We start from the raw sequence: 27337 nt of genomic DNA on the forward strand, positions 1-27337 counted from the left end.
CCTTAGCCATGTGGAAGCACTGCAGTCTGTTTAGATCCCAGCTCTCTGAACAGGGTTGGGAAACTGCCCCCTCCCCGCAAGAGAACTGTGGAGCTCTCACCTCATGAGTTTTCCTTTTCTTAGAGACTGAAATTTTCTACTGCCTACTGTCCACTGCTTGACAAGAGTTGCTTCATTTATTCTGTCCGGTGTTATAGTAATAGAGAGAGGGCTAGCCTAATACCAGTTCTGCCATTATCATAAGAAGCAGAGGGTCACCCTAAGCTACGGGCTAAAAATGCCAGCCTCCATTTCATTTTTAAGATGGAAAACTAAGAGTTAATATAATTTCCTCTGTCTATAAGCTAAACTTAATCTACCCTTCTCCCAATATCAGATCCAAACGCCAACTTACTCGCCAGATGGTATTCTCCATCGTAATCAGATCAATAATGCATATTTTATAATCTCTCCAGTTATGATCTTTTGTAAATATAGGCAAGAACACAGTGGGAGTTGCTATGCTGATAAACGTGGTAGTATGAATTTTTAAAGTTCTCATAAGAAATTAATCCTACTCCTATAAAATATCCACTTTAACTTATGAAATATGAATAGATAAAAATAATAATAAAGTATGTAAAGTTTCCATGAAATGGACTATAAATATTAGGTCTACTGATAAGAGGGCAACTACCCGACTCTCCTACAAGGCCTGACCAGAATAAAGCATCAGAGCCAAGAGAAATGTCAGTATTTTGTCTCCATTTTGGAGATGATGAAACTGAAGTATACCCAACTCCTCCCAAGATTGTGTTGATCTGTTCATTAAGTTAAATATATGTATGTATATATTTCTACCATACTATATGTGTGTGTACATGCACTCACATAAAGTATAATAATTCTGCAGTACTTTTTTTATTAAGACTATTTTTTTAGAGCAGTATTAGGTTCACAACAAATTTAGAGGTAAGTACAGAGATTTCCCATATATCTCCGGCCTCCACACGTGTATATCCTCCCCTATTATCAATATCCCTCATCAGAGTGGTATACTTTCAAAAGTAATGAACCTACACTGACACATCATAATTACCTAATGTCCATAGTTTATGTAAGGGTTAATGCTTTGTGTTGTATATTCTATATGCTTGGACAAAAGTACAAAAACATATTCATCATTATGATATCATACAGATTTACCACCCTAAAAATTCCTTATGCCCTGCCTATATGTCACTCCCCTCACTTCCAAACCTTGGCAACCACTAATCCTTTTATTGTCTCCATAGTTTTGCCTTTTCCAAAAATGTCATAAAGTTGGAATCATGCAGTACGTAGCATTTTAAGACTGGCTTCTTTCACTTAGAAATATGCATTTAAGGGGGTGCCTGGGTGGCTCAGCTGGTTGAGCGTTTGCCTTTGGCTCAGGTTGTAGTCCCAAGGTCCTGGGATCAGGCCCTACATCAGGCTCCCTGCTCAGTGGGGAGCCTGCTTCTCCTTCTCCCCCCACTTGTGCTCTTGGTTGCTATCTCTGTCTCTCTCTCTCAAATAAATAAATAAAATCCTTAAAAAGAAAGAAATATGCATTTAAGGCTCTTTTGTGTCTTTTCATAACTTGATAGTTTATTTCTTTTTAGCACTTAATAATATTCCATTGTCTGGATCTACCACAGTTTCTTTATCCATTCAACCACTAAAGGACATCTTGGTTGCTTCCAAGTTTTGGCAATTATGAATATAGTTGTTATAAATATCTGTATGCAGGGCTTTTTTTGTGTGAACATAAGCTTTTAACTCCTTTGGGTAAATACCAAGGAATGTGACTGATGACACAGTTAGAGTATCTTTAGTATTATAAGAAACTGCCAAACTGTCTTCCAAAGTCACTGTACCATTTTGCATTCCCATCAGCAATGAATGAGAGTTCCTGTGGCTCCACATCCTCGCTGGCATCTGGTATTGTCAGTGTTCTGGATTTTGGCCATTCTGATAGATAATGTGGCAGTATCTCAGTGTTGTTATTGTTTCGTTTGTTTGAAGTAGGCTCCATGCCCAATGTGGGGCTTGAACTCATGACCCTGAGATCACAAGTCACATGCTCTCTATCGACTGAGTCACGCAAGCGCCCCCAGCTACAGAACTTTTAAAAACAGGTTGAGGGGTGCCTGGGGTGGCTCAGTCAGTTGAGTGTTCAACTCTTGATCTCGGCTTGGGTCTCAATTCCAGGGTCAAGAGTTCAGGCCCCGCACTGGGCTCCATGCTAGGTATGGAGCCTACTTAATAAAAAAATAAATTTAAAAATAGGTTGATAACTAGACCAATCTTCTACTTAAAGTCTTTCAGGTTAGGCATCTGAGCCAAGTCCTAGCAATCTGACCAAGACTTGACACAGCTCTAAGTTACTCAAAACAAAGCAGTTTGCATCCTGTCACAATATGTCTTGGGATTAATGAAATCATAAAATTTTCCATCTGGAAGGGATTCTATGCTCCAACATGGCATTTCATACAGACGTCTCTTTCAGAATGCAACATATAAGAGCTGTTTTATTTCTTTCTCGTGTTATAGGCTGTGAGCATAAAGGTCTATGCATCTTACATCCAGTTACATAGAAAAGCACATGGGCCCTAATAGGAATATACTACTTATTAAATGAATAATTTAATAATAAAAATCTCTAGACCCCCTCCACCACCACTATGAAGGAATTCCAATACATCATCTTGGTAAGTCATAAAAAGTATAAAAATTAAGGAAACATAATGCTAAAGACATTTATTTTTCCAACTTGTAAATGCCCTTGCATGAAAGACATACAAACTCTTTACTGAGCCTCTTTGAAGCCTCAGCTTCTACGTCTGTAGGACAGGACAGTAATGATCAATATAAACTATGAGGATCAAACGAAATTAGGAATGTGAAGTTCTCATTACAGTGCAGACACAGGAGATACCCACTAAGTCACTCTTATTATTACCAGCAGCCCAACTCTCCCTCCCCAGCAGTCATCTCCCTGCCTTAGGGCACTCCCTCTGGCTGACTTAGTGTGTGGGGTAAAGGTCCCCCCTTGGCCCAGGTAAGCCGTCAGAGTTAGTCATAGTACCCTGCCCTCTGACGTGACAATATGCTCCCGTAAGACGGTCTAAAACAACCTATTCAAAGTCAAGTATCTGAAAGGCTGGAAGTCGGAATAACAAAAATATGCAAATAGTGGTTAGTCAGCAGATAACTCACTCAAAGGAAAAGCAGACAGCTATTCTTCACCTACTGAAGCAAGCCTACAGCACCACCTCCAAGCTCATAAAGCCCTCCGTCATCTGGAGCACTTTCTTTCTGTCCCTCCCCCTTACTTTCCTTCCTTTTTCTTTCTCCACCGCCCTCCTGATGCTCTCTACTATTTCTTCTCAGTCCCTCTCCTCTCTTCTTACCAATCAGAATACAGGATTCAATCCTATCCTTAGTCTTTGTATTTATTGTACTTTTCAATATCATAATGAACATAGGCTTTAAAGACAAATCAGGGGGCACCTGATTAAGTGAGTGGCTCACTCAGTTAAGTGTCCAACTCTTGATACCGGCTCAGGTCATGATCTCAGGGTTGTGAGATCAAGTCCCGTGTAGGGCTCTGCGCTCAGTGCAGAGTCTGCTCAAAATCGTCTCTCTCTCCCCCTCTGTCTCTGTCCCTCACTCGCTTGTGCATGCACACACATGCTCTCTCTCCAAAATAAATAAATAAATAATTTTAAAAATAGGGGCGCCTGGGTGGCTCAGTCGGTTAAGCGTCTGCCTTCGGCTCAGGTCATGATCCCAGGGTCCTGGGATCGAGCCCCATGTCAGGCTCCCTGCTCGGCGGGGAGTCTGTTTCTCCCTCTCCCTCTGCCTCTGCCCTGGCTTGTGCACACGCTCCTTCTCTCAAATAATCTTTAAAAAATTTTTTCTTTAAATAAAGGCAAATCAGGATTCAATTCCAGCTCTAATAATTACCTGTGTAACTTAGGTAAATTAATTAAATACTTCCATTTGCTCAGCTGAAAAACAGGGATAACAGCATCTCCACATGGTTAGGGTGAGAAGTAATTTTTTTTTAAAGATTATTTATTTATTTGAGAAAGAAAGGGGGAGAGAGAGAACAGAGCAGGGGGAGGAGGAGAGGGAGAGGGAGCAGCAGACTCGCTGCTGAGTAGGGAGCCCATTGTGGGGCACGATCCCAGGACCTCAAGATCATGACCTAAGCGGAAGGCAAATGCTTAACCGACTGAGCCACCCAGGCGCCCCAAGAGCGAGAAGTAAATTAACTAAAATTTGTAAGCTGTCCGTCTAAAACCTGACATACAATAGGTCTTCCATAAAGTTAATGTCCTTCTCAACTTCTCTGGGAAAATATTATCTAATTCTTGGTTATGTTGTCTACAGGTCAATAGTTCTCAACAGAAAAGGAGACCTCCATTCCTTAAAACTATCCCATCTATTTTATGGATACAGATGAATCCATCCATTATGGATATAGACAGTGCCTTTCACTACAGAATTTTGTACTACCCTGACACAAACACTTTATTCTGGGTAGTCTCCTTGATTTTAAAAATAAGTTGGAAGAGAGAAATTTAAATAAACTCTGGAAACGCAAAGTAATTAGTTAAAATTATAAGCTAAGCATTTAAGAGGCACTTAAACAATACACATAAAATAATAAATTAAAGACTTAACACTACATTTTAAAAAACTGGCTTGAAAATGCTTCAGGAGTTTGGGCCAGGTAAGAAAGAAATGAACTACTTCATAGGAATGGTTCCCATATTAAGGCCTTAATACAGTAGCAGGGCCAACTGCAGCTGCCTCTTCCAACTCCTTCTATCTCATTTTAACCTCACACCTACAGACTGACTCTACTCTTGAGTAAATTCTACACTGGTATCAGTTGATATTTGTAAAAAGAAAACTATCTTAGAGAAATCACATTCACTAGGAAACAGGACCCACTACCCAATGTCTCCTGAGCCAAGCTCAGACAACCATCAGACAAAAGAACCAAAAGGAAAACTACTTATGGCCCGCGTGTGACACTTCAAGCTACGTCCAAGAAGAGAACATGCAAAGGACAGCGCCACCCAAAGCGAGCCCTTCAACCGCAAGCCTAAAGCCACAACACGGGCCAGCCTGGATGAATCGAAACCAAGTCAGAGAGGAGCAGAAGGCTAGTAGGAAACACTGTGTAACACAGAGGCCGCAGGTACAAGCCGAAGAAAGGGACTGAGAGTTACTGGGGAGGCGGGGGGAAAGCCATTATTCTATTGAGGTACAAGTTCAGGGCAAGCAAGGGCAAAATAATTAGGCAGGCAAAATTTCTTCAGGGAAAATAAAACAAAGACAATATTAAACTGAACACTGAAAATTCAAAGAAAAGGTAGAGGTGACTGTTTTCAGGGCAGGAGAAAACCAACGTCAACCCCCAGCCCTAAGGCAATGAATACAAATGGGAGTGGCAAGACACCGCAGTAATTAAAAAGAACAGCATTCAAAAACTAGACATACTGGTGGAGTTTGGGGTTTTATTGCAGAATAGCATGTTTTCACTGCGATCATAAAAGGATATGCCATGGCATGCAGTTTTTGAAGAACATCAAAGTTCTCAACCTACAGCCACAAAAATGGCAGGCAATGTCTGAGCCTCTAAGTCCCAGGAGTTCGCGGCTTCCTCTCACTGCCCGTCTCTGAAGAATATGAAAGCACCGCAGCCCCCGAACGACCAGTTACCACTCTGGGCCGGGCTTTTCCTGGGGGCAGGCTGGAGCGACCATACTTACTGGAGTCCTCCCACTGGAGTAAATGGAGCTTCCACGCAGAATAATACAAAAATCCCAGTACCAGAAAAAGGCAGAGGGCTAGCAGCAGATTGCGCACAAATACCAAGAGTCCCATCTTCACATGATTTACGATTTCCTACATGACCTAAAAAATAAAAATAAAAAAATAAAAAAATAAACCAATTTAGGTCTTAAAGGATAAAGCAATCACCTTGTTGATACACTCTACCTTAAAATAAGTGCGTATAGGAAAATTTCCAAATGAAGAGCCACCTAGAGTTACCACGGACTTCCTGACATGGCATCCTCTAACCTGCTAGTCCTAGTCTCAAGAGACAGCTTCACCAGTCACTCAGTATCCAAGCCAGAAACCAGCAATCATCCCTGCGTCCCTCCTCTCCCTCATTCCCAGCATCCAATCAATGACCAAATTTTGGCAATTCCAACCTGACAGATAAATCCCCAATCACACCCCCTGGCCCCCATCACTACCCTAGTCCACGCCACCACTGCGTTTCCAGAGACAAGCTCCCCGCCTCCAAACTGTACTCTCCCAAATCCATTCTCCACACAGAAGTAGGACGGGTCTGTTAATAACACAAAATCTGACATTACTCTCCTGCTCAAACCCCTTTGTGTTAGTGTTCCACTGCGGTTGAAACAGAACACCATAGACTCGGTGGCTGAAAACAACACGAATTTATTATCTCAGACTTCCGGAGGCCCAAAGTCCAGGTACACTGTGGCTCAGCAGGGTCCTCTGCATGGGGTCTCCCAAGGGCCAAAACCAAGGGGGCACCAGGGCTGTCCTCCGCTCTGCAGACTCTGAAGATGAAGCCGCTTCCAAGCTCACTCATTCCAGCTACTGACCAAATGCAATTGCCTGCAGCTGCAGGGCCAAGGTCCCCATCTCCTTGCTGGTTATCACACAGTCTCTGCTCCTGTATTCCTTCTCATATTTTCCACATGGCCCCCTTCAGCCACAGTGGGTTAGGTCCCTCTCTGAATCTCTCCAACTTCCCCTTCTACCACATCTTGCTTCTGCCACCAGTCAGAGAAACTTCTTTGCTTCTCAGGCTCATGTGATTAGGTTGGGCCCACTTGAAGAATCCAGGATAATCTCCCTGTTTTAAGGTCTGTGGTCTTATTTGCATCTGTAAAGTCCCTTCTGCCACATAAGGGAACATATTAATGGATTCTAGGGATTCGGGTGTGGACATCTTTGGGGTGCCATTCTGCCTCACACACCTTTCATTCAATTCTCAATTCCTTTAAAATAAGGTCATTGCTCCTTAGAGTCTAGCAGCTTATGACTGTGCCCCTATTTTACTCTCCAAACCATCTCTTGCACCTCCCAACCCTATCTGTGTCCTGTGCCTTTCTTCTTCCAATTCACTGAACACAGCCTTGTTTCCCTCCTCGAGGCCTGCCTGGGACATTCTCGGCCACACTGCTGTTTCGCCTATGGCACATTCTCTGATGCTCACCTGAAATGGAACATCGGCGGGGAAGACTTCCCAGGATCACCCCCCACCTCACTCAGGTATCTCAGCCAGGAAATAACATATGAGAAAGAAATTACATATAAATATTATAAATAAAGTGATAAAAAGTTATCATTTGCAGACTTAGCTGTCCATCCAGAAAAGCCAAGAGAATCAACTGAAAAACCATTAGAACTAGTAAGTAGGTGATTATAAGATTAATTTACAAAAAATCAACAGCTTCTTTTTTTCTTTTAAGTTTTACTTATTTAAGTAATCTATACCCCACATGGGGCTCAAACTCACAACCCCAAGATTAAGAGTCACATGCTCTTCCAACTAAGCTAGCCAGGCACCCCACAAAAATCAACAGCTTCTTGGAGGTTCCTCAAGAAGTTAAAAATAGAGCTACCCTATGACCCAGCAATTGCACTACTAGGCATTTACCCCAAAGATACAAAAGCAGTGATCCAAAGGGGCACCTGCACCCCAATGTTCATAGCAGCAATGTCCAATAGCCAAACTAGGGAAAGAGCCCAGATGTTCATCAACAGATGAATAGATAAAGAAGATGTGGTGTGTGTATACACACACACACACACACACACTGGAATATTACTCAGCCATCAAAAAAATGAAATCTTGCCATTTGCAAGGATGGATCTGGAGGGTATTATGCTGAGCAAAATAAGTCCGTCAAAGAAAGACAATTATCATATGAAGAATATAAGACACAGTGCAGAGGATCATAGGGGAAGGGTGGGAAAACTGAATGGGAAGAAATCAGAGAGGGAGACAAACCATGAGAGACTCTTAACTATAGGAAAGAAACTGAGGGTTGGAGGAGGGGAGAGGGCTGTAACTGACTGACAGGCTTTTTCAGGAGGGTACGTGATGTGATGAGCACTGGGTGTTATATGCAACTGATGAATCACTCAACTCTACCTCTGAAACTAATGATGTACTATATGTTGGCTAACTGAATTTAAATTAAAAAAAAAAAATCAACAGCTTCTTAAAAACTATACCAGCAATACTGATGAGAAGATGTATGGGGAAGAATTCCATTCATGATGGCAACAAAATCTATAAAATATCTAAAAATAAACAGGAGGAAATGGGCAAGATTTTCACCAATGGACATAAGAGATCTGAATAAATAAAGACACACAATAGGCTCCTAAGTGAGAAGTTTCAATATTGGAAATATTTCAGTTCTCTATAAATCCAGTCTGACTCCAGTCAAAACCCATGGTTTTGTGGGGTTTTTTTTTTTTAACTTAAATCTAATCTGAAGACTTTCGGCCCAAGAAGAGCCCAGAAATTTTTTTAAATAAAAAATAATGAGATGAGGATGTGCCTTACCAGATATCAAAACTGACTCAAAGCTGTTAATTCTTTTTTTTTTTTTTTTTTAAGATTTTATTTATTTGCGAGAGAGAGAATGAGAGACAGAGAGCATGAGAGGGAGGAGGGTCAGAGGGAGAAGCAGACTCTCCACTGAGCAGGGAGCCCAATGCGGGACTCGATCCCGGGACTCCAGGATCATGACCTGAGCCGAAGGCAGTCGCTTAACCGACTGAGCCACCCAGGCGCCCCAAAGCGGTTAATTCTTAAGGTAGATGGGTACTGGGGCGCCTGGGTGGCTCAGTTGGTTGGGCGACTGCCTTCGGCTCAGGTCATGATCCTGGAGTCCCTGGATCGAGTCCCGCATCGGGCTCCCTGCTCAGTGGGGAGTCTGCTTCTCCCTCTGACCCTCTCCCCTCTCATGTGCTCTCTGTCTCTCTCATTCTCTCTGTCTCAAATAAATAAATAAAATCTTTAAAAAAAAAAAAGATAGATGGGTACTGGCACAGGAAAAGACAAATAGGTCAGTAGAACAGAGAGCAGAGTCTACAAATGAGCTCTCAGAAGAGAAAGAGATACACACATATACATATATAAATGAATTTACTTTATCTATCTATATATGAATTTATTCTCTGATAAGCATATAAATTTCATAAAGAAAAAAACCATGATAGGATACACAGCTAACTGCTGATGTGGTTGTCTCCAGGAAACAGGATGAAACAATGGGAAGTACTTTTCCCTTTATATACTTCTAAGTTAAATTTGTTTGTTGTAAAGTCACAAGTATTACCGCTATAATTTTTTCAAGATTTATTTATTTGAGAGAGAGAGAGCATGAGCCAGAGGGGCAGAGGGAGGGGGAGAGAGAATCTTAAGCAGATTCCACACTCAGTGCAGAGCCTGATGTGGAACTAGATCTCACAACACTGAGATCATGACCTGAGCGGAAACCAAGAGTCGGACGCTTAACTGACTGAGCCACCAGGCGCCCCATACCTCTATAATTTTTTAATATTAAAAAAAAATCAAACAACACATTGTAGAAATATAAACTAGTAGACTCTTCCAGGAGCAACTGGGCAATAGCTACTGAAATTTACAACATTCACGCACCTCGACCCAGCATTTCTATTTCGGTGACTTTTTCCTACAGCAACATTCCAGCATATACTTTACAAGATACGTACCTGAATATTCATTAGCAACACTCATTATAAGAACAAAATACTAGGAAAAAATTCAAATGTCCATCAATAGGAAACCAAACAAATGAATTATGGCACGTCTACGCAGTGACATCTAGATCAGTGGGGTCATGGCAGGAAACAGATGGCACACGCAAAGGGGTTAACCAAAGGAAGTTAACCATGGGGTTTTTTATAACTGTGTGATCAGAGTTAAAGGAACCGACCAGGGGTGGTGAAGCATCCAGGGGCTCTCAACAGTAGGAAGCTACTCCTGCCTTCGAGGTGAAAGAGCAAGAAACAGAAAGGTGTCCCTGGAAAAGAGAGGCCAGCCATCAGGAGCGGTGCTAAGGAGCGAACAGCGGCTCCTGGAGCCCCAGCAAGGGGCGGAGGGGCTAAGAAAGGCTCTGACTTCTCTCATCACTCGCCCTCTGATCCCTGTCAGTGTCTTTTATCAGCTGATTCCAACTGGAAGCCAGAGGGCAAGGAAGCCGAGATGATGCCATTCTTCGAGGTCAGATACCAGCACAGAGGGTACAATGGATAATGGATCAATGAGGGCAGGAGGATAACACGTATAGAGTATGAGGTACTGGTGAGACAGAATGAGGCACAGCTGTACATCCTGACATGGGAAAAGCGTCTAGTCTACACTGCTAAATGAAAAATAATCTAGTTGTAGAATAGTAATGTACATGTACGTATGGCCACATACTGGTGATAACAAACAAGGGCGACAGCAATACTGAAAATTAAGGTTACGTATTCAGTACATACTTAATATGCACCAAACTGTAGACGATGTCTATCTCCGAAAAGTGGAGGGGGGTGTTTTTCACAATCTACTTATTAGTATATTTATTTTTAATTTTTATTTTTATATTTATGCACATAACAAAGTTTTCAAATTGAAACAGAAATTAGAGACTTGCAATTCCAGCAACACAAAGGACCATGTATCCCAGCCAGTGCTCCCAGTGAAAACAAATTTAAGGTAGAAGCAGCCTGCCTACAAAAGGCAGGTGGCTGGGCGCCTGGGTGGCTCAGTCGTTAAGCGTCTGCCTTCGGCTCAGGTCATGATCCCAGGGTCCTGGGATCGAGTCCCACATAGGGCTCCCTGCTCATCGGGAAGCCTGCTTCTCCCTCTCCCACTCCCCCTGCTTGTGTTCCTGCTCTCGCTGTCTCTCTCTGTCAAATTAAAAAAAAAAAAAAGGCAGGTGGCTGTTGGAAAGCCTTTCCTTTCCAAAGGCAGCTGGTCCCAGCCCCTCCCCCGTCTTCCTGTCCTGAATGCAGATCTGATACCTGCACTGCCACGGCCACACAGTGACCACAACCCGAAGCCCCGGCAGACGCACGACCACAGGCCATCGGTCAGTCAACAGATTTGCCCGTCGACTGAGCAAATATCACGGTGAGAAGACAGAACTGATCACCTACTTTACTTCTATCTTTTCCATTACGGGAGAAGGATCTTCAAATGAAGAGGTGGAACAAACACCCAAAGAGGAAAGTGATTTCCAAAAGTGGATGGCATACAGAGAAGTAAGAGCTTAAAATAAGTCAAAACCTTCAAGATAAGGAAAAGAACTCAAGATTCTGAAAGAGATAAAATTTCAAACTCACTGCTAGGACAAATGCTTGAGGCTGTGGGGGGGGAACTGGTCTCACACACTGCTTGGTGGTGGGAAGGACTGGGCCATGTCTAATGAAATTACACATGCTTTTGCCCTTTATCCCAATAATCTCACTTTTAAGAAACTATCCCAAGGGAGCCTGGGTGGCTCAGTCAGTTGAGCATCCTATTCTTGATCTTGGCTCAGGTCATGATCTCAGGGTCGTGGGATCGAGCCCCGCATTGGGCTCTGCCCTCAACACAGAGTCTGCTTGATTTTCACCTCTGAAACCCTTCTTGAATCCATCCGTCCCTCCATCTTCACTAACACCATCCCATTTCAAGTCACGGTAATCTTTGGCCTGGACTCCTACTACAGCCCTCTGGTTAGCCTCCCATACTCATTCTTGATCCTCTGACTCATTCTCCACACAGCAGCCAATGTGAATTTATCTCACTCCCGGGCTTAAACTTTTCACAAATATCCCACTATCCATAGGGTAAGGGCCCAAATCCCTTAACGGGGCCTGTAAGGCTCGGTGTGCTCGGCGTGCTCTGGCCCCTGCCTGCCTCTTTCCATGTCTCTTACCATCTCCTGCACCTCACCCCGATGGGTCCGCGACACTGACCATCTTTCAGTGTTTCCCAGTCCCCACGCCCTCTCCCGAGGTCAGGCTGACGCTGTCCTGACCCTCCCGTGTCATCTCACCAGCTCCCACTCAGCCTCAAATCCTCAGCTTCAAGGTTAATTCCGCAGAGAAACCTCACCCATCTCCATACTTCAGGTTAGGTCTCCCTGTTATAAATTGCCACAGCAGCTGTTTATCCTCATCCCAGTATGCAAGGCACTTAGAATCTTACGAGTATTTACAGTAATTTGTTTAACATTTATATTCTGGCTACTCCGGGCAGGGAGCACGTCTACTTTGTTCACCACTGTATCCCTGGCAGGTATTCAAGAACGATCTGCTCACTGACTGAATATTCAGTCAGTTACAGTATGCTCAAAAAAAGGGACAAAAGGGGGGCACCTGGGTGGCTCAGATGGTTAAGGGTCTGCCTCCGGCTCAGGTCATGATCCCAGGTCCTGGGATCGAGTTCCGCATCGGGCTTCCTGCTAGGCAGGGAGCCTGCTTCTCCCTCTGCCTCTGCCTCTCTCTCTCTCTGACTCTCATGAATAAATAAATAAAATATATATTTTTAAAAAGGGACAAAAGGTATATAATGCTAGGTTATTTTAATTTAGCCATAAAAAGAAAATTATATAAATATCTGAGTTCACTAAAACAAACTGCACCAAACTCCTGTCATTTCTAAAACAGCCTACAGTATGGTTATTTTCTGAACTATACCTGGCAACAATTTTTAGTCTAAAATGGCAGAATTTTGCTGACCTTCAAATATCAGCCATACTGGATATAAACTCATGTATGACAAAAGTATGCAGAGCAAAAACCACAAAGCATTTCCTGAGCATGTCTCCTGTGAATATTTTTGAGGCAAGCTAATTAGAAGTTATCATATACCGTACTATTTATTATCCAGTTTCCCAAAAAAAGTTACTGAAAAGCTCATCAATTTTTTAATAAACATTTTTGCTGAATGCACACCTCCTATTCAGATGTTATGCATGACTAGGCAGATTTATGTAGTTAATTAATATGTAATATGTTAAATTATTCTATGCAGAGGAACCATGCATTTTCTAATTGCAGGATAAGTTAACAGTGTTAATATTCATATAGCACTTACTGTGGACCAACCACAGTTCTAAGAGTTTTGAACAATTTAACTCACTGAATCTTCTCACCAATCCTATGAGGTTATCGTTCCCATTACATACAGAAAAAACTGAGGCACAGAGAGGTTGAATTATCTTAAAATCACAGAGCTAGTAAATGGCAAAGCCAGGATTCAAATCCCAATGATCTGGCTTCAGTCACGTAACTTTTTTCATCTGAAGAGGTGCCAGAGTATATCAAAACAACAATAAAAAGAAATCAGTACAGGATCTAAACAAAAATGCTGCAACACAGTGGAAGAAAGGAATGGGGAGGGCTGGGGCAAAACATGGTAGATGAAGACCACAGGACAGAAAAAATGTGGTTACAGAACAGATAAAGATCATTAACAGAGATTACCCCAATTCCACCCACTCCCAAATGGCTCTATAAAACAAGACCTAACTAAGAGCAGACATGAAAGGGAGAGCTCAGGGAAAAAATACTAAGACAACGCCACTTTTCTGAATAAAGTAAAATGAGCATTCAGGAAGACTGTACAAAGAAAAATAACACCATCACAGAAATGAAAGCCTCAGCGGTAGACAACAAAGTGGTCACTGCTAAAAAGACATTAAGAATCATGAAAGCAATGGTGGGGGCGCCTCGCTGACTCAGGGGGTGGAGTGTGCGGCTCTTGATCTCGGGATTTGAGCCCCATATTGGGTGTAGAGCTTACTTTAAAAAAGTAAAATTGGAAGGGAGGGAGGGAGGGAGAAAATGATGGTGGATTTAAAAAAAGCAAGATAAAATGAAAAAGAATAAGGGCACCTGGGTGGCTCAGCCAATTAAATGTCTGCCTTCCCTTCAGCTCAGGTCATGATCCTCCCTCTCCCCCATCCCTCGCCCCTCCCCCGCTCATGCTCACGCGCGCGCACCCGCTCTCTCTCTCAAATAAATACAATCTTTTAAAAAAAATGAAAAAGAATAAAAAGTGTAAAAGGATTACTAAAACATGCTGCAATAGTAGCCATAAGAGATCCAGCGTAAGCATAATTGGTGTCTGAAAAAGAGAACCGGGCAAACAGAACAGAAAAAGATATGTAAAAATGGACTAGAGTGAGCTGGGCTGAGGGCGAGTTGGCCCAAAGATACAGTGTCCCGGCTTCTCCAAACCACAGCAGGGCTAGGGGCAAGGATAACCTTGGGACCCCCCCAAAGGGAATTAAAAAGCTAGGGGGAAGCTGAGGTCCCGATGACTCCTGCGTGGGTTACAGATTTACTGCCTTTCAGCTCCACTGTTGCCCTGTTTGCTTGCTCGGTCAAGATGGGTCTGCACCCCTGAAGTAGTTTTCTTTGCCGCTTGGCATGATATTGAGCTCTGTCAGTAGAAGGTGCTGAAGAGCCACTGCAGGAGGACGAAGGGGTTTTGTTTCTGGGTTCCGGTGTGTTCCTCCGGGTAGGCTCCTATAGCCCACCTAGCTTGTCCAGTGCCCGGCTATGAGCCGTGAACAGTAGCAGCCAACAGCCGCCCTCAACATCCCTCTTGGGCAGTTTTGCAGCAGAGTGAGACCCCTCTGTGCAAACAGCTTCCCCCCAACACCCCAGAAGGCTGATTTCCAGCCAATCCCACCATGCAGCACCACAATAACTCATTTGCAACCCATTGAGCCATGGTCATGTCCACTACACCCTGAAGTCTGGATCTCAGCCTGCGCCAGGTGTGGGGTAGACTGGGGGGTTCTTCATTTAGCACTCTCTCTCAGCCCCAGGGTGCTGGTTACTCCTTACATGTGCTACATCTATATTCTTCTGGAGTTCTCTTTACTTCTTTAGAAAAGCTTTACTGAGGTATCCTTCAGATACCATACAATTCACCCATTCAAAGGAGACATTTCAGTGCTTCTGGTATTTTCACACAGTTGGGCAAACATTACCACAATCAATTTTAGAACATTTCCGTTACTCCAAAATGATATCCTGCACCCCTGAGCTGCCCAACCTCCTGCCCAACCTCCCATTCTCTGGGCCCTAAGCAACCACTAATCTACTTTCTGTTCTATAGAACGAGCAAATGTTTATAGACATTTCATATATAAGGAATCATACAATATATGGTCCTTGGTGACAGGTTCCTTTCACCTAGCCTGATGTTTTCAAGGTTCACGTATGTTGTAGCATGGATCAGTACTGCATTTTTTTTTAGCGCCAAATAACATTCCATCATATGAACATAAATCACATTTTATTTGTCCAATTACCAGTTGATGGACGTTTGGGTTGTTTCCACTTTTTGGCAGAATGATGCTTCTAGGAACACTGATGTACAAGTTTTTTTTTGTGTTTTTTTTTTAAAGATTTTATTTATTTATTTGACAGAGAGAGACACAGCGAGAGAGGGAACACAAGCAGGGGGAGTGGGAGAGGGAGAAGCAGGCTCCCCACAGAGCAGGGAGCCCAATGCAGGGCTCGATCCCAGGACCCTGGGATCATGACCTGAGCTGAAGGCAGTCGCTTAACCAACTGAACCACCCAGGCGCCCATGATGTACAAGTTTTTACATGGACGTAAATTTTAATTTCTCTTGGGTATATACCTAGAGAAGGACTTGGGTACGCCTACGAGTGATACATACCTGGGTCACGTGGTAACTCTCTACACCGAACTATTTGAGGAAATGCCAGCTGTACCATTTTACGTTTCCATCAGCAACGCATGAGAGTTCTGATTTCTCCACACCCGTGCCAACACTAGTGATTATCTGTCTTTTTGATTATAGCTGTCCTAGTGGGTGTGAACCAAGCAAATGGAACAACATATATATATATAAATATATACTATAAATTATAAGTATATAATATATAAATATATATAACATACACACACACACACACACACATATATATATATATATGCAAAAATGGATAATCAGAGAGACCTGGGGTGAGGCTAAGTGTCTCATTCTGGTTTTGCTTTGCATTCCCCTGATGGCTAATGGTGTTGAGCATCCTTCCATGTGCTTATTTCTTTACTTCTTACTAGCTGAGCTCATGTTACTCCAAATCCCTGTTATAGTTAATAATTCTTACATTAAAGTTTACCTGCTCAAAATACCATGTGGTTTCTCTCTCCTGACTGGACCCAGACTCCTGTAACACAGGTGGTCAATGACTTTCTAAGTAGAAATTAGATATCCACCAAGGTTATAAAAATACAGGACAGAAGCTGAAAGCTGAAAAATGTTTTGTCTCTGATCAGATGCTCCCTTTAGAAGTAGCTGAGGAAAAGCCAGGTTGGGGGGAGTGTGGGGTGGGGTGTGGAGGGATCCAAGGGAACACAACTTTCAGTTCATCTTTGTTTTTACCCAAAAAACAAACAAGCAAACAAAATGACCCTTTCTGAATAGAAGCTGTTAAGGTTTGGTTTTAAGGGGGTTTTGGTTAATGGTGTTTTAATGGTGTTCGGGGGACAAGGTTGTAGACATGATGTTTTATTTGGAAAAGGTAAATTCTATGTGTAAGATTAAAAATGCTGAATACAATCAGTCTTGAGAAAATTCAACTGGAATGTGTGAAAACATGACCCTCCTTTGCCTGGGCCAACTGAGATCAAAGGGTGGGGGCTGGTGTTGAAGGGGGCTGGGAGATGGCCATGTGTCCAGAAAACCAGACACAGAGAACTGTAGGCTGAGAGCAGTCAGGAACCACAGTCACACGTGGGCATGCACAGCAGTGCTCCAGTGAAGCCTGCCGGCCCGTCTGCCAGGAGCCCAGCTGCGTGCCATGTGTGGGCACAGAACATGGAGCAAAACCATAAAAACATGCCTGGGAATTTAAAAACTTTAAATTCAAGATACTGTTTTCTCTGGTGAAGAGGGAAAGAGACTAGGGAAAAATACATGGGGGCATTTACTGGAAATGTAGCATTCTATTTCTCGAAGCAAAACAAACAAAACAAAACCCTGAAGCGATATGGCATATTAAACTTAGTGACGGGGCACCTGGAAGGCTCAGCTGGTTAAGCGTCCAACTTTCGGTTTTGGTTCAGGTCATGATCTCAGGGTTGTGGGACTGAGCCCCATGTGGGGCTCCGCACTCAGTGCAGAGTCTGCTTAAGACTCTTTCTCCCTGGGGCGCCTGGCTGGCTCAGTCGTTAGGCATCTGCCTTCAGCTCGGGTCGTGGTCCCAGGGTCCTGGGATGGAGCCCCGCGTCGGGCTCCCTGCTCGGCCGGAAGCCTGCTTCTCCCTCCCCCGCTCCCCCTGCTTGTGTTCCCTCTCTCTCTCTCTCTCTCTCTGTCAAATGGATAAATAAAATCTTTTTTAAAAATAAATTAATTAAAAAAAAAACCAGAAAGACTCTCCCTCTCTGCCCCTCCCTGCCGCACATGCACACACACAGTCTCTCTCTCTCTCTCTAATAAATAATAAAATATGGGCTAAATGTTCCCTTTCATTGCTGTTATTTGAGACTCTAAATGTCTTAGGCCTATGTAGTAGTTCCATATTCTTTATCTGCCCATGTCTTTAACATATATGTAATATTACATATTTTATATATATTAACATATAAATAGATAACATATTAGTCTAATGTATATAACATCCATCGTAACATATGTCCAGGCAGAAGCCATTATTAGGCACCTGAGTACAACAGTAGGAGCACAGTGCAGTACCTGTCCTCGAGAGCAGTGTGATGCAGGCAGAGTATAAACAACATTATGAGATGATGGAAATTAACAACCATCTGCAACATTTAGGAAAAGCTTCAGCAAAGAAGGTGAAGCAGTAAAAGTGTAGGAGAGGCATTAGATGCCGTGCTAAAGAATCTGAAATCCATCCCATCGGCAATAAAGAACCACTAGGGGATTAAGAGACATGACAGTCAAATCTGTAGTTTAGGAAGATCACTGGAGTAGCGGGATGGAGCACAGCCTGGAGAAGACTAAGCCAAGAGCAGGACGAGGCCACTGCAACAGCTCAGACCCTTTGCCTTCAGAGAGGATGGACATCTCAGAGGGTACTCGGCATGATGCACCATGGCACAGAAAGGAAACAAAACTCTTCTTGATAAATGCTTCTGGTATTTAGCCTCAACTGACATTCACACAATCCCTCTGTCAAATGTCTCGTGGCACATGAGGCTCAGGAAGAATCCTCAGGGAGTGTGAAATCCCACAGCACGGAGATGGGCACCATCATTTGCTCACCTGCTTTGGGATGTAGTGCAGTTTATGCTTTACAGAATGACATGAATGTGGCTAATCTCCTAAGAACTGAATCTTTTAAATAGGATCATAACCAAATGTGACAATGAGATGGTGAGTAACCACAAAATCTTAAACCTCAAAGCAGTTCTCTAAGCATTGTTTGGCTGAGGACGTATAAGATTTCTAGAACTAGGGGGGCCTGGCTGGCTCAGTCAGTGGAGCACACAACTCTTGATCTCGGGGCTGTGAGTTCGAGCCCCACGTTGCGTGTAGAGATTCCTTAAAAATAAAATCTTTAGGGGTGTCTGGGTGGCTCAGTCAGTTAAGTGTCGGACTCCTTATCTCAGCCCAGGTCTCGATCTCAGGATTGTAAGCTCAAGCCCAGGGCTCCACACTGGGCATGGAGCCTACATAAAAAATAAATAAATAAAAAATGGGGTGCCTGGGTGGCTCAGTCGGTTAAGCGTCTGCCTTCGGCTTAGGTCATGATCCCAGGGTCCTGGGATCGAGCCCCGCATCGGGCTCCCTGCTCAGTGGGGAGCCTGCTTCTCCCTCTCCTCCCCGCTCAGTGTTCTCACTCGCTATCTCTGTCTCTGGCTCTCAAATAAATAAATAAAATATTTTAAAAAATAAATAAATAAATAAATAAAAATTAAATAAATAAATAAAAAATCAAATAAAATCTAAAAAAAAAAACCAAAAAATGATTTCTAGACCTAAAAGAGCAGTTGTGTATTTTTCTTTTAGAAAAATACTGGTGTTCCAAGTTTGCTGACCATTACTGGCAATGGCAAGTATCCGTTAGCAGTATGGTACTTAAGCAGTTATTCCAAAAATATTCACAACTGTTCTTTCAAGATAAAAGACATGTCTTAACCAAAGCTAGAAACTAGTTACTTTTTTAAAAGAAACTATGTTGACTGCATTTTGAAAACTGATGTTTGGGGGACTCCAAAAGTCGGTTCAGTGTTGGACTCTTGATTTCAGCTTAGGTCATGATCTCAGGGTTGTGAGATGGAGCCTCACATTGTGCTCCACACTGGGCGTGGGGCCTGCTTAAGATGCTCTCTCTCTCTCCCTCTGCCCCTCACCCCCTCTCTCTAAAACAAAATAAAAAACAAAAACTGATGTTTGGTAGTGTTTCCACCTTATTTCATTTTGTTGCCAAAAAGATATAAAAGTGTCATGTATAGGGGCGCCTGGGTGGCTCAGTTGTTTGGGCACCTGCCTTCGGCTCAGGTCATGGTCCCAGGGTTCTGGGATCGAGCCCCGCATTGAGCCCCGCATCGGGCTCCCAGCTCAGCGGGAAGCCTGCTTCTGCCTCTCCCACTCCCCCTGCTTGTGTTCCCTCTCTCGCTGTGTCTCTCTCTGTCAAATAATTAAATAAAATCTTTTTTAAAAAATAAAATAAAATAAAAAATTCACTGGTAGGGCACCTGGCTGGGTCAGTCCAAAGAGCATGTGACTACTGATCTCGGGGAGTGAGTCTGAGCCCCACACTGGGTGTAGAAATTACTTTAATTAATTAATTAATTAAGGGAAAAAAACTTAGCCACAGAATTTTCTTTTCTTTTTTAAAAGATTTCCTATTTTTTAAAAGATTTTATTTATTTATTTGACAGAGAGAGATCAAGAGCGCACACAAGCAGGGGGAGCGGCAGGCAGAGGGAGAAGCAGGCTCCCCTCTGAGCAGGGAGCCCAACATGGGGCTCGATCCCAGGACCCTGGGATCATGACCTGAGCCGAAGGCAGACGCTTAACCAACTGAGCCACTCAGGCGCCCCTTTTCTTTTTTAATAAAAACTTTTAAGTAATCTCTACACACAATGTGGGGCTTGAACTCACAACCCGAAAATCAAAAATCACACACTCCACCAACCGAGCCAGCCAGGTGCCTGTCATAGAATTTTTAACCCTTTCAACATATTTCAAACAAAAGGTTTCAGTGGGTTTTTAAGTCATGTCAAAAATACATAAACATGCCATCTTTCATTATTTTCTAAGAAAGCTGACATCAAGGAAAAGGGGAAATGTACTGAGGTGTAGACAAATAATGGTAAGACAAGAAGACAGTAGATGACATTTAATCAGAGCAACATATATTAAGTTGTACAGGAGCTCAGAGGGGAGGAACTCCCGTCAACCAGGATGACCAGGGAGGAATCTAATGGAAAACAAATCTGATTAAAGCCCCATTATCATCTTTAAAACCATGCTCAGAAGAAGACTGAAGAGGAGAAGCACTTCAGGGGGAAGCAGTCAACGAGGCCAGGCCCAAGAAGTATGCAGTCCGGTCGCACATGCAGTGTGCCTGTTACAGTAACACCAGGGCAGGAGCGTGTGCACTTGTGGGTGAGGGCGGGGAACAGCTGAAGAGCCATATATAATTTGTTGGCATTTAAAGAATGTGTACATTGGTATGATATCCGTATCAGTCCTTCCCTTCTTGATCTCAGAATAATTCCCCATGCCTACCACTCCCAGACCAGCATTCACTAACCACTTAAGATGTACAAACATAACCACAATGTGGGCAGTGGCTATCTCAAGACAGTGGGATCGAAGGCTTATGAGCACCTACTATGAACCAGGTAATATCCTAAACGTTAGAAGTCTTAAAACTGTTATTTTTATTGTAAGAGGTCCCTTATGTTATCTAATAGCGCCAGGCTTTCTATTTGCTTGAATTCCCAGAGCAGCAACCTTGCAAGATAGGGATTTTTTACCCCACTTTACAAATTTGGAAACCAACAAGATACAAGGGGTTTTGGAGCTTGCCCAAGGTCATACTGCAGAAACTAGGGAAACCTTGATGGAAATCCTGGTCTGCAGACCCCTGTCCATGGTGCTCTCCTCCACCCCTGGGAAGGACCCCGACTACCCAGTCACATCACCGCCCTTGTCTAACTGGTGCCCTCCCCACACTCACCTCACTCTCATCTCTCCCCAGACATCAACATCCTTGTGTAGCAGGCACAGGACCACGGCTGCAAACCCCAGAACTTCCCCTGTCAGGGAAATGGGGTATTCACTCCTCCACCTCCTTCACACGCAGTCACCTTAATAAGAAACAAAGCTGATTTCCTACCTTTAAATCCTTCAGTGGCTCCTAATCACCTGCAGGATAAAGCTCTGACTCCTGAACTCACAAAGCCTTTGCAAGCTGCCTTTCGCAGCCTCCACACACTCCCTTTTCTCTCCTGCCGCTCAAGTGTCCTCAGGATGTAACCACACTCTCTCGTGTTTCTAGGCCATTACACACATTGTTTCCTGTCAGAAAGCCTTTCAAACCCACATCCACCCAGCTAATAACTAGCGATTCTCCAAGACCTAGGTTAGGTGTAAACTTTTCTGGAAAACCGTTATGTATAATCCCAGTGTGATACCAGGTCTCATTTTGGAGATCTCACAGGACCCTCAAAACACAGCCCTTGTGACAATGTATTTTAACTGCTGGCTTACTGGCTTCCGGTCCTACCAGACTATAGGCTCTTTTAGGCCAGGGACATCCCTTTCTTATTTACAATGCCATGATCCTAGCACAGGGCCTTGCACACAGCACCTGCTCAGTAAATATTTGGGGGATGACTGGAGTGCCTCGTGTGATGGGAGATACAGACATACCCACAACTAAGTAAAATAAAATACGACAAATGTGAAAATAAGAAAGGTGTGGTAAGAATGCTATCCAAGGAAAGGAAAAAAAGGTAAGAAAATCTAGGGAACCCTTCTACTTACATTCCTGGGCTTTCTCAAAGTTTTTTTTTAAACCCTGATGCTGCTGCTCCTGGTGATGTTCATGAACACGAGTGCTTACTCTGAACCAGGTGCTATGCAGAGCGTTTTACATAAACCAACTCTTCTGATTAGCCCTATGCATTGAAAACACCCTATGCACTTTACTGATAACCTCAGGCTCAAGAAGACACTTGCTCAATGTCAGACAATCAGTGGCAGAGACAAGATTTCAACCCAGATCTTGTCTCCTGAACCATGGCTCCAAACAGCACTCCATGTTTCTATTCTTTTTCGACAGTGAAATCTCAGGGTGCCTGGGTGGCTCAGTCGATTGAGCATCCAACTCTTGGTTTCAGCTCGGGTCATGGTCAGGAGATCCAGCCCCAATTCGGGTTCTGCACTCAGTGTGGAGTCTGCTTGAGATTGTCTGCCCCTCCCCCTTCTCTCTCTCTCAAATAAATAAAATCTTAAAAAAAAAAAAAGTGAAATCTCCTCCCCAAATACCAAAGTTTGATGGCCTCAAGGAAACCCAATAAAACCAACATTAAACTAAGATTCCTTCTTAGTTTAATTATACAAGTGAAAATGTACCTCCAGTTATTTCACTCTTCCTGGCTAAATAACTTGAATATAATTTAACTTTTTGGGGGATGCCTCAGGACCTTTCCTGTGTTCACTACTGAGGGCACTGTAAAACAGTGATGCCCTTGGCACGTCTCTGCTGGGACTAGGGTACACCAGCCTGCCCTTGTACCAGCAGCCCCGGCCTATAGGCATGTACAGTGCCTGTTATGGAGTCCTAACTTCCCAACCCACCCTCCTCCCATGCCTAGTTAGAGATCCTATTTCTTGCTACTGCCAATATGCTCGTCTCTAGCAGGCCATCTGATTTTGCTACCTCCAATCTTCTATGGACTGTGGTACTCATAAAAGATGTAGTAGTCCCTCATGTTGCCCACCAATTAGATCTGGCTCTTTGCTTTCCAGGCACATGCTAAGGTTGCAATTCCCTGCTCTTTTTTTTTTTTTTTAAGATTTTATTTATTTATTATTTGAGAGAGAGAGAGCATGCATAGAGGAGGAGCAGAGGGGGAGGGACAAGGAGACTCTACGTTGAGCACAGAGCCCGATGCAGGGCTCAATCCCACGATCCTGAGAGCATGCATGACCTGAGCTGAAATCAAGAGTCGGACACTTAACCAACTGAGCCACCCAGGTGCCCCTCCCTCCTCTTCTTTAAAGTTAGGTATGGGGTGCCTGGGTGGCTCAGTTGATTAAGCGACTGCCTTCGGCTCAGGTCATGATCCTGGAGTCCCAGGATCGAGTCCCCCATCGGGCTCCCTGCTCAGCAGGGAGTCTGCCTCTCCCTCTGACCCTCCTCCCTCTCATGCTCTCTCTCCCTCAATAAATAAATAAAAATCTTTTTAAAATAAATAAATAAATAAAGTTAGGTATGGCCATGTGACTTGCCTTAGCTGATGAAATGTGAAACGAAAGTGACACGTGCCATCTGGGGACCGTGCCCCCTAACCACCTTCTTTCACTCAATCAAAATGACCATCGAAACACTATGTTCAGATGGAGTTTCCATCAGCCTGGGTCCCTGACTGACTGACTGTGAGGAGCACAGTTCCCTGTGCACTCATGCTAATGAGAACTCAACTTTTGTTCTGTTAAGCCACTTAAGTCTTAATGGATTTTTGTTAATGCAGCCTAATCCAAGTTACCCAGATGAATACATCAGATCATCAAATCTCTTTTTTTTTAAAGATTTTATTTTTAAGTAATCTCTACATCCAACGTGGGGCTCGAACTCACAACCCAGAGATCAAGAGTCACGTGCTCCACTGATGAGCCAGCCAGGTGACCCTCATCAGATCTCTTAGTAAGGAATTCTCTCACACAAATAACTTTCTTTACAGATTTTAAGATGAACATTTTGTTTGTACAAAGAATTTTCTTTGCATCCATCTTGGTTCAAAGCTATGTTCAATATAAAACACACCTGTCAAGTACCTACTGTATACAAAACACTGTGCTAGATGATGAAGACAGTCTATGTCTTGAAAAAGTTTCAGTCTTAGGTTGACAATTGCGCGAAAAAGGCAGACTCTAGTGTTATAATGGTTTAAAGGAGAGACAAGTCCCATCTAGATGGAAAGGAAAGTTTCACAAAGAAAGTTCCATATCACATGGCCCTGAACATGGGTAAGAACCAACAATTAGAGATTCAAGGGGGTCATTTAAGATAGAAAAAGCAACATAAGCAAAGATATGGAGCACAAACAGCAAAGCACAAAGAGCAAATAGTTCTTCTGACCTGGAAAATAGTAAAATCTAAGGGAATGGCAAGAAATGAGTTTACCCACAGTGTCTCTGCCAGGCTGATCCGTGCTAAATTCAACAGACAACGGGGACCTGTTAAAAGTCTTGACTGGGGAAGTGAGATAAGAAAAAAAAATATTGGGGGGGGGTTCCGCAATAATTCAAGGGCATGGTATCAATGACCCCAAATAAGCCTGATGACAGTAGAAATGGAAAGCAGCAGATGTCAAAAATAGTGCGGAGGTCTATCAGCAAGACCTGGCAACCAAGTGAACACAAGGGAGAGAAGGAAGGCAAGAGGGCATCTCAAGGTGCAGATCCTGAGTAGCCACAAGGACTGTCAGTCCACGCAGCTGAGATTAATCAGAAAAGTAACAAGAACCAACAAAGTGCTACTGTATATTTTTCTAATGGCTAGCTGAAGTAAATGCTACTACCTGTTCATCCTTTACTCTGCCTAAGACGTTACTTCTCCATTTTTTTTTTTTTAAGATTTTATTTATTTATTTGACAGAGAGAGACACAGCGAGAGAGGAAACACCAGGAAGGGGAGTGGGAGAGGGAGAAGCAGGCTTCCCGCGGAGCAGGGAGCCCGACGTGGGGCTCAATCCCAGGACCCTGGGATCATGACCTGAGCCGAAGGCAGACGCTTAACGACTGAGCCACCCAGGCGCCCCAGTTACTTCTCCATTTGATGTGACCTACCTACCTTCTTTATACAAACTTACCTCCCAGTTTCTCCAACAAGAACCCCCTGGATTCACCCACGAGCATTTCAGGTTCTCCCCTGCCCACCCTGACCATCCTCACTTTCTCATTTCCTCCCTTGTTCTTCTTCATCCCCCAGGCCTACCCAGTCATGGCTCAAAGCAAGCCTCAGCTTCCCTGTGAAACCTTCCTCAAACACATGGGTTTCTCCTTTTCCCAGACTCTCCTACCTATTGTCTAGGAATTCTAGAGACAGTATCATCAGTTATCAGTGTCCTGTGTGCCCTGTATTCCCACAACTATCTCCTAGGCTGATAAGAACAAGTCTCTCACATGACAGGTCTTCAGTTTCCCCACATTCTTACTGCCTTTGTACATAATATGTACTCATTAGACACTTTATTGATGATCCAAAGTCAATTACTCTAAGAACATGCACATCTTATTCCCTCTTTAATAACTTACTTTTATTAAACCACGACTACACATTTAGACATGCAAAATGGTGAGGTTCATCACTTAATACTTCAAGATGTCTTTGAGTGAAGAATCTTTCATCTTAGGAGCTGCTATTGCCTTAAGAGGTGATTTGAAAACACCATTGGGTCCTTTTGACTTTTAGGTACACCAAACAGTTCAACGATCATCACTCTAAGGCGATTTGAACTGAGAAATAACCTAATTTTCCATGAGGACTATCTTACTTTCAGGAACCTAATAAGTGCTTTCGTTCTACCTTCAAGTTCAACTAGATATAGTATAGACAACTCAAACTATATCCACAAAAAAGTTCCCAGTTTTTAGAAAATAACAGCTGATTTCACTGGTCTCTCTCTCTCAACTACCTACTATGATTTAGTTCACACGTTCCACTCCTTCCTCGTTTGTGAGGGAAGCGCAAACAGAAATGAAGTTTACTGAGGAATCATTAAAATGAGCAGTGGTAAAAAAGAAATCCAAAACATTCGTGGGACACCATCCTCCCCCAAACCTGCTCTCATCACGAAGATATTTCGTCTTGCAAGCAAAATCCCCGAATTAACAATGGGTAGAAGTGCCAGAAGGAAAGGAAGCCAGAGAGGCGTCCTTCGCCCATCAAACTGACCCGGTCCCCTGAACGTCTAGATGCGAGTAGAGCAGTAAGCAATGACAACCGCTACCCAGTGCGCTGCAGATTCCCGCTCAAGCTTTCCCTGGACTTTTCCTTCCTCTTCCCACAGCGGAGGCCCGCTCGCCGGTCCCTCCTCTGCGCCAAGGTGCGCAGCGCTGCGGGGTCTCGCACGCAGGTGACCTCACACCGCGCGGCCCGGGTCCAGCCGTCCTCCCCCGAGGCCTGGCTGCCCACCCCTCCCCCTTTCCCGGGTGAGGTCGCCCGGCGGCCGCGTTCCGGGCCCGAGCCCCCAGTCCGAGCCGGACCTCATTGCTCGGGGGAGGGGGGGCGGGGGCAGCTAGGCCATGCCCCCACCCTCCCTTCCCCAGCGCGAGCGGCCAGGCTCCGCGCCCCGCCGGGAGCCGGGGCGGCGGGGGAGGGGAGGGGCGGCGCGGCCACCGTTAGCCGCGGTGGCTGCCGCGCCCCGACGCGCGCACGGCGGGCCCTTACCGCAGCGGAGAGGGAGGCAGCGGGGAGGCGGCACCCGGCCCGACGCGGGCGGGAAGGCGGAGGCCAGGGTGCAGGCGGCCGCGACAGCCGCGGGGGAGCCCGGCGGGCGCCCACGACGCGGTGGGCTGCATGGGCGCCGCCATAGTGGGGACGCAGCGGCGGGCGGAGCGCGCGGCCGCGACCCGAGGACGGCGCGACCACCAATCCCGCTCTCCGCCTCAGCGCCCTCGCCGGGGGTCGGGCATCCGCGGCCAATGGGGCCGCGGGAGCCGGGCGGGGCGCCGGGCTGACCAATGCAGAGCTGCGCTGCGGGCAGCGGGCGAGCGCAAGCTCGCGGAGGCCCAATAGGCACGGGCACCCCCGGTTCCCCGACCCGCCCACCCCACCCTCCGCGGGGACCTGGGCTGCGGGCGGTGCGGAGCCGCGTCGGGCCGAGCCCGCCCGGCCTGCAGGTCAGCGCGGACGCCTCGCCTCGGCTTCCCGGAGCACATCCGCCGCCTGAAGCAATCCTCCCCCGGCCTCACGCCCGGGAGACGGACATCTGATGCCCGCGGGCGTGACCCAGCCCCTCGGGAGCCTGTTTCCTCGCGGGAGCGGATGCAGGGTGGCCACGG

The 27337-nt window shown here is 44.7% G+C and overlaps 1 protein-coding gene across 7 annotated transcripts in view; it reads right to left on the reverse strand.

The window, feature by feature from the left end:
* ST3GAL3 (ST3 beta-galactoside alpha-2,3-sialyltransferase 3) overlaps positions 1–26862 on the reverse strand; it is a 184069-nt gene extending 157207 nt beyond the window's left edge. For 5 of the 7 annotated variants that reach the window (XM_054512919.2, XM_054512914.2, XM_054512918.2 and 2 more), the window contains exons 1-2: positions 26724–26862; positions 5790–5934 (exon numbers count right to left, since the gene is read on the reverse strand). In XM_054512919.2, the coding sequence (XP_054368894.1) occupies positions 5790–5904 (115 nt within the window). In that variant the 5' untranslated portion in view covers positions 5905–5934; positions 26724–26862. Of the gene's footprint in view, positions 1–5789; positions 5935–21281; positions 21391–26723 lie in introns of those variants that run through there. The other 2 variants (XM_064589296.1, XM_064589300.1) reach the window with 2 other exon arrangements.
* Between the last annotated feature and the right edge of the window lie 475 nt (positions 26863–27337).

Source organism: Mirounga angustirostris, unplaced genomic scaffold (genome assembly GCF_029215605.1).
Source record: "Mirounga angustirostris isolate CCGP_5_RB_7025 unplaced genomic scaffold, mMirAng1.0.hap1 SCAF_4, whole genome shotgun sequence".
Lineage (NCBI taxonomy): Eukaryota > Metazoa > Chordata > Mammalia > Carnivora > Phocidae > Mirounga > Mirounga angustirostris.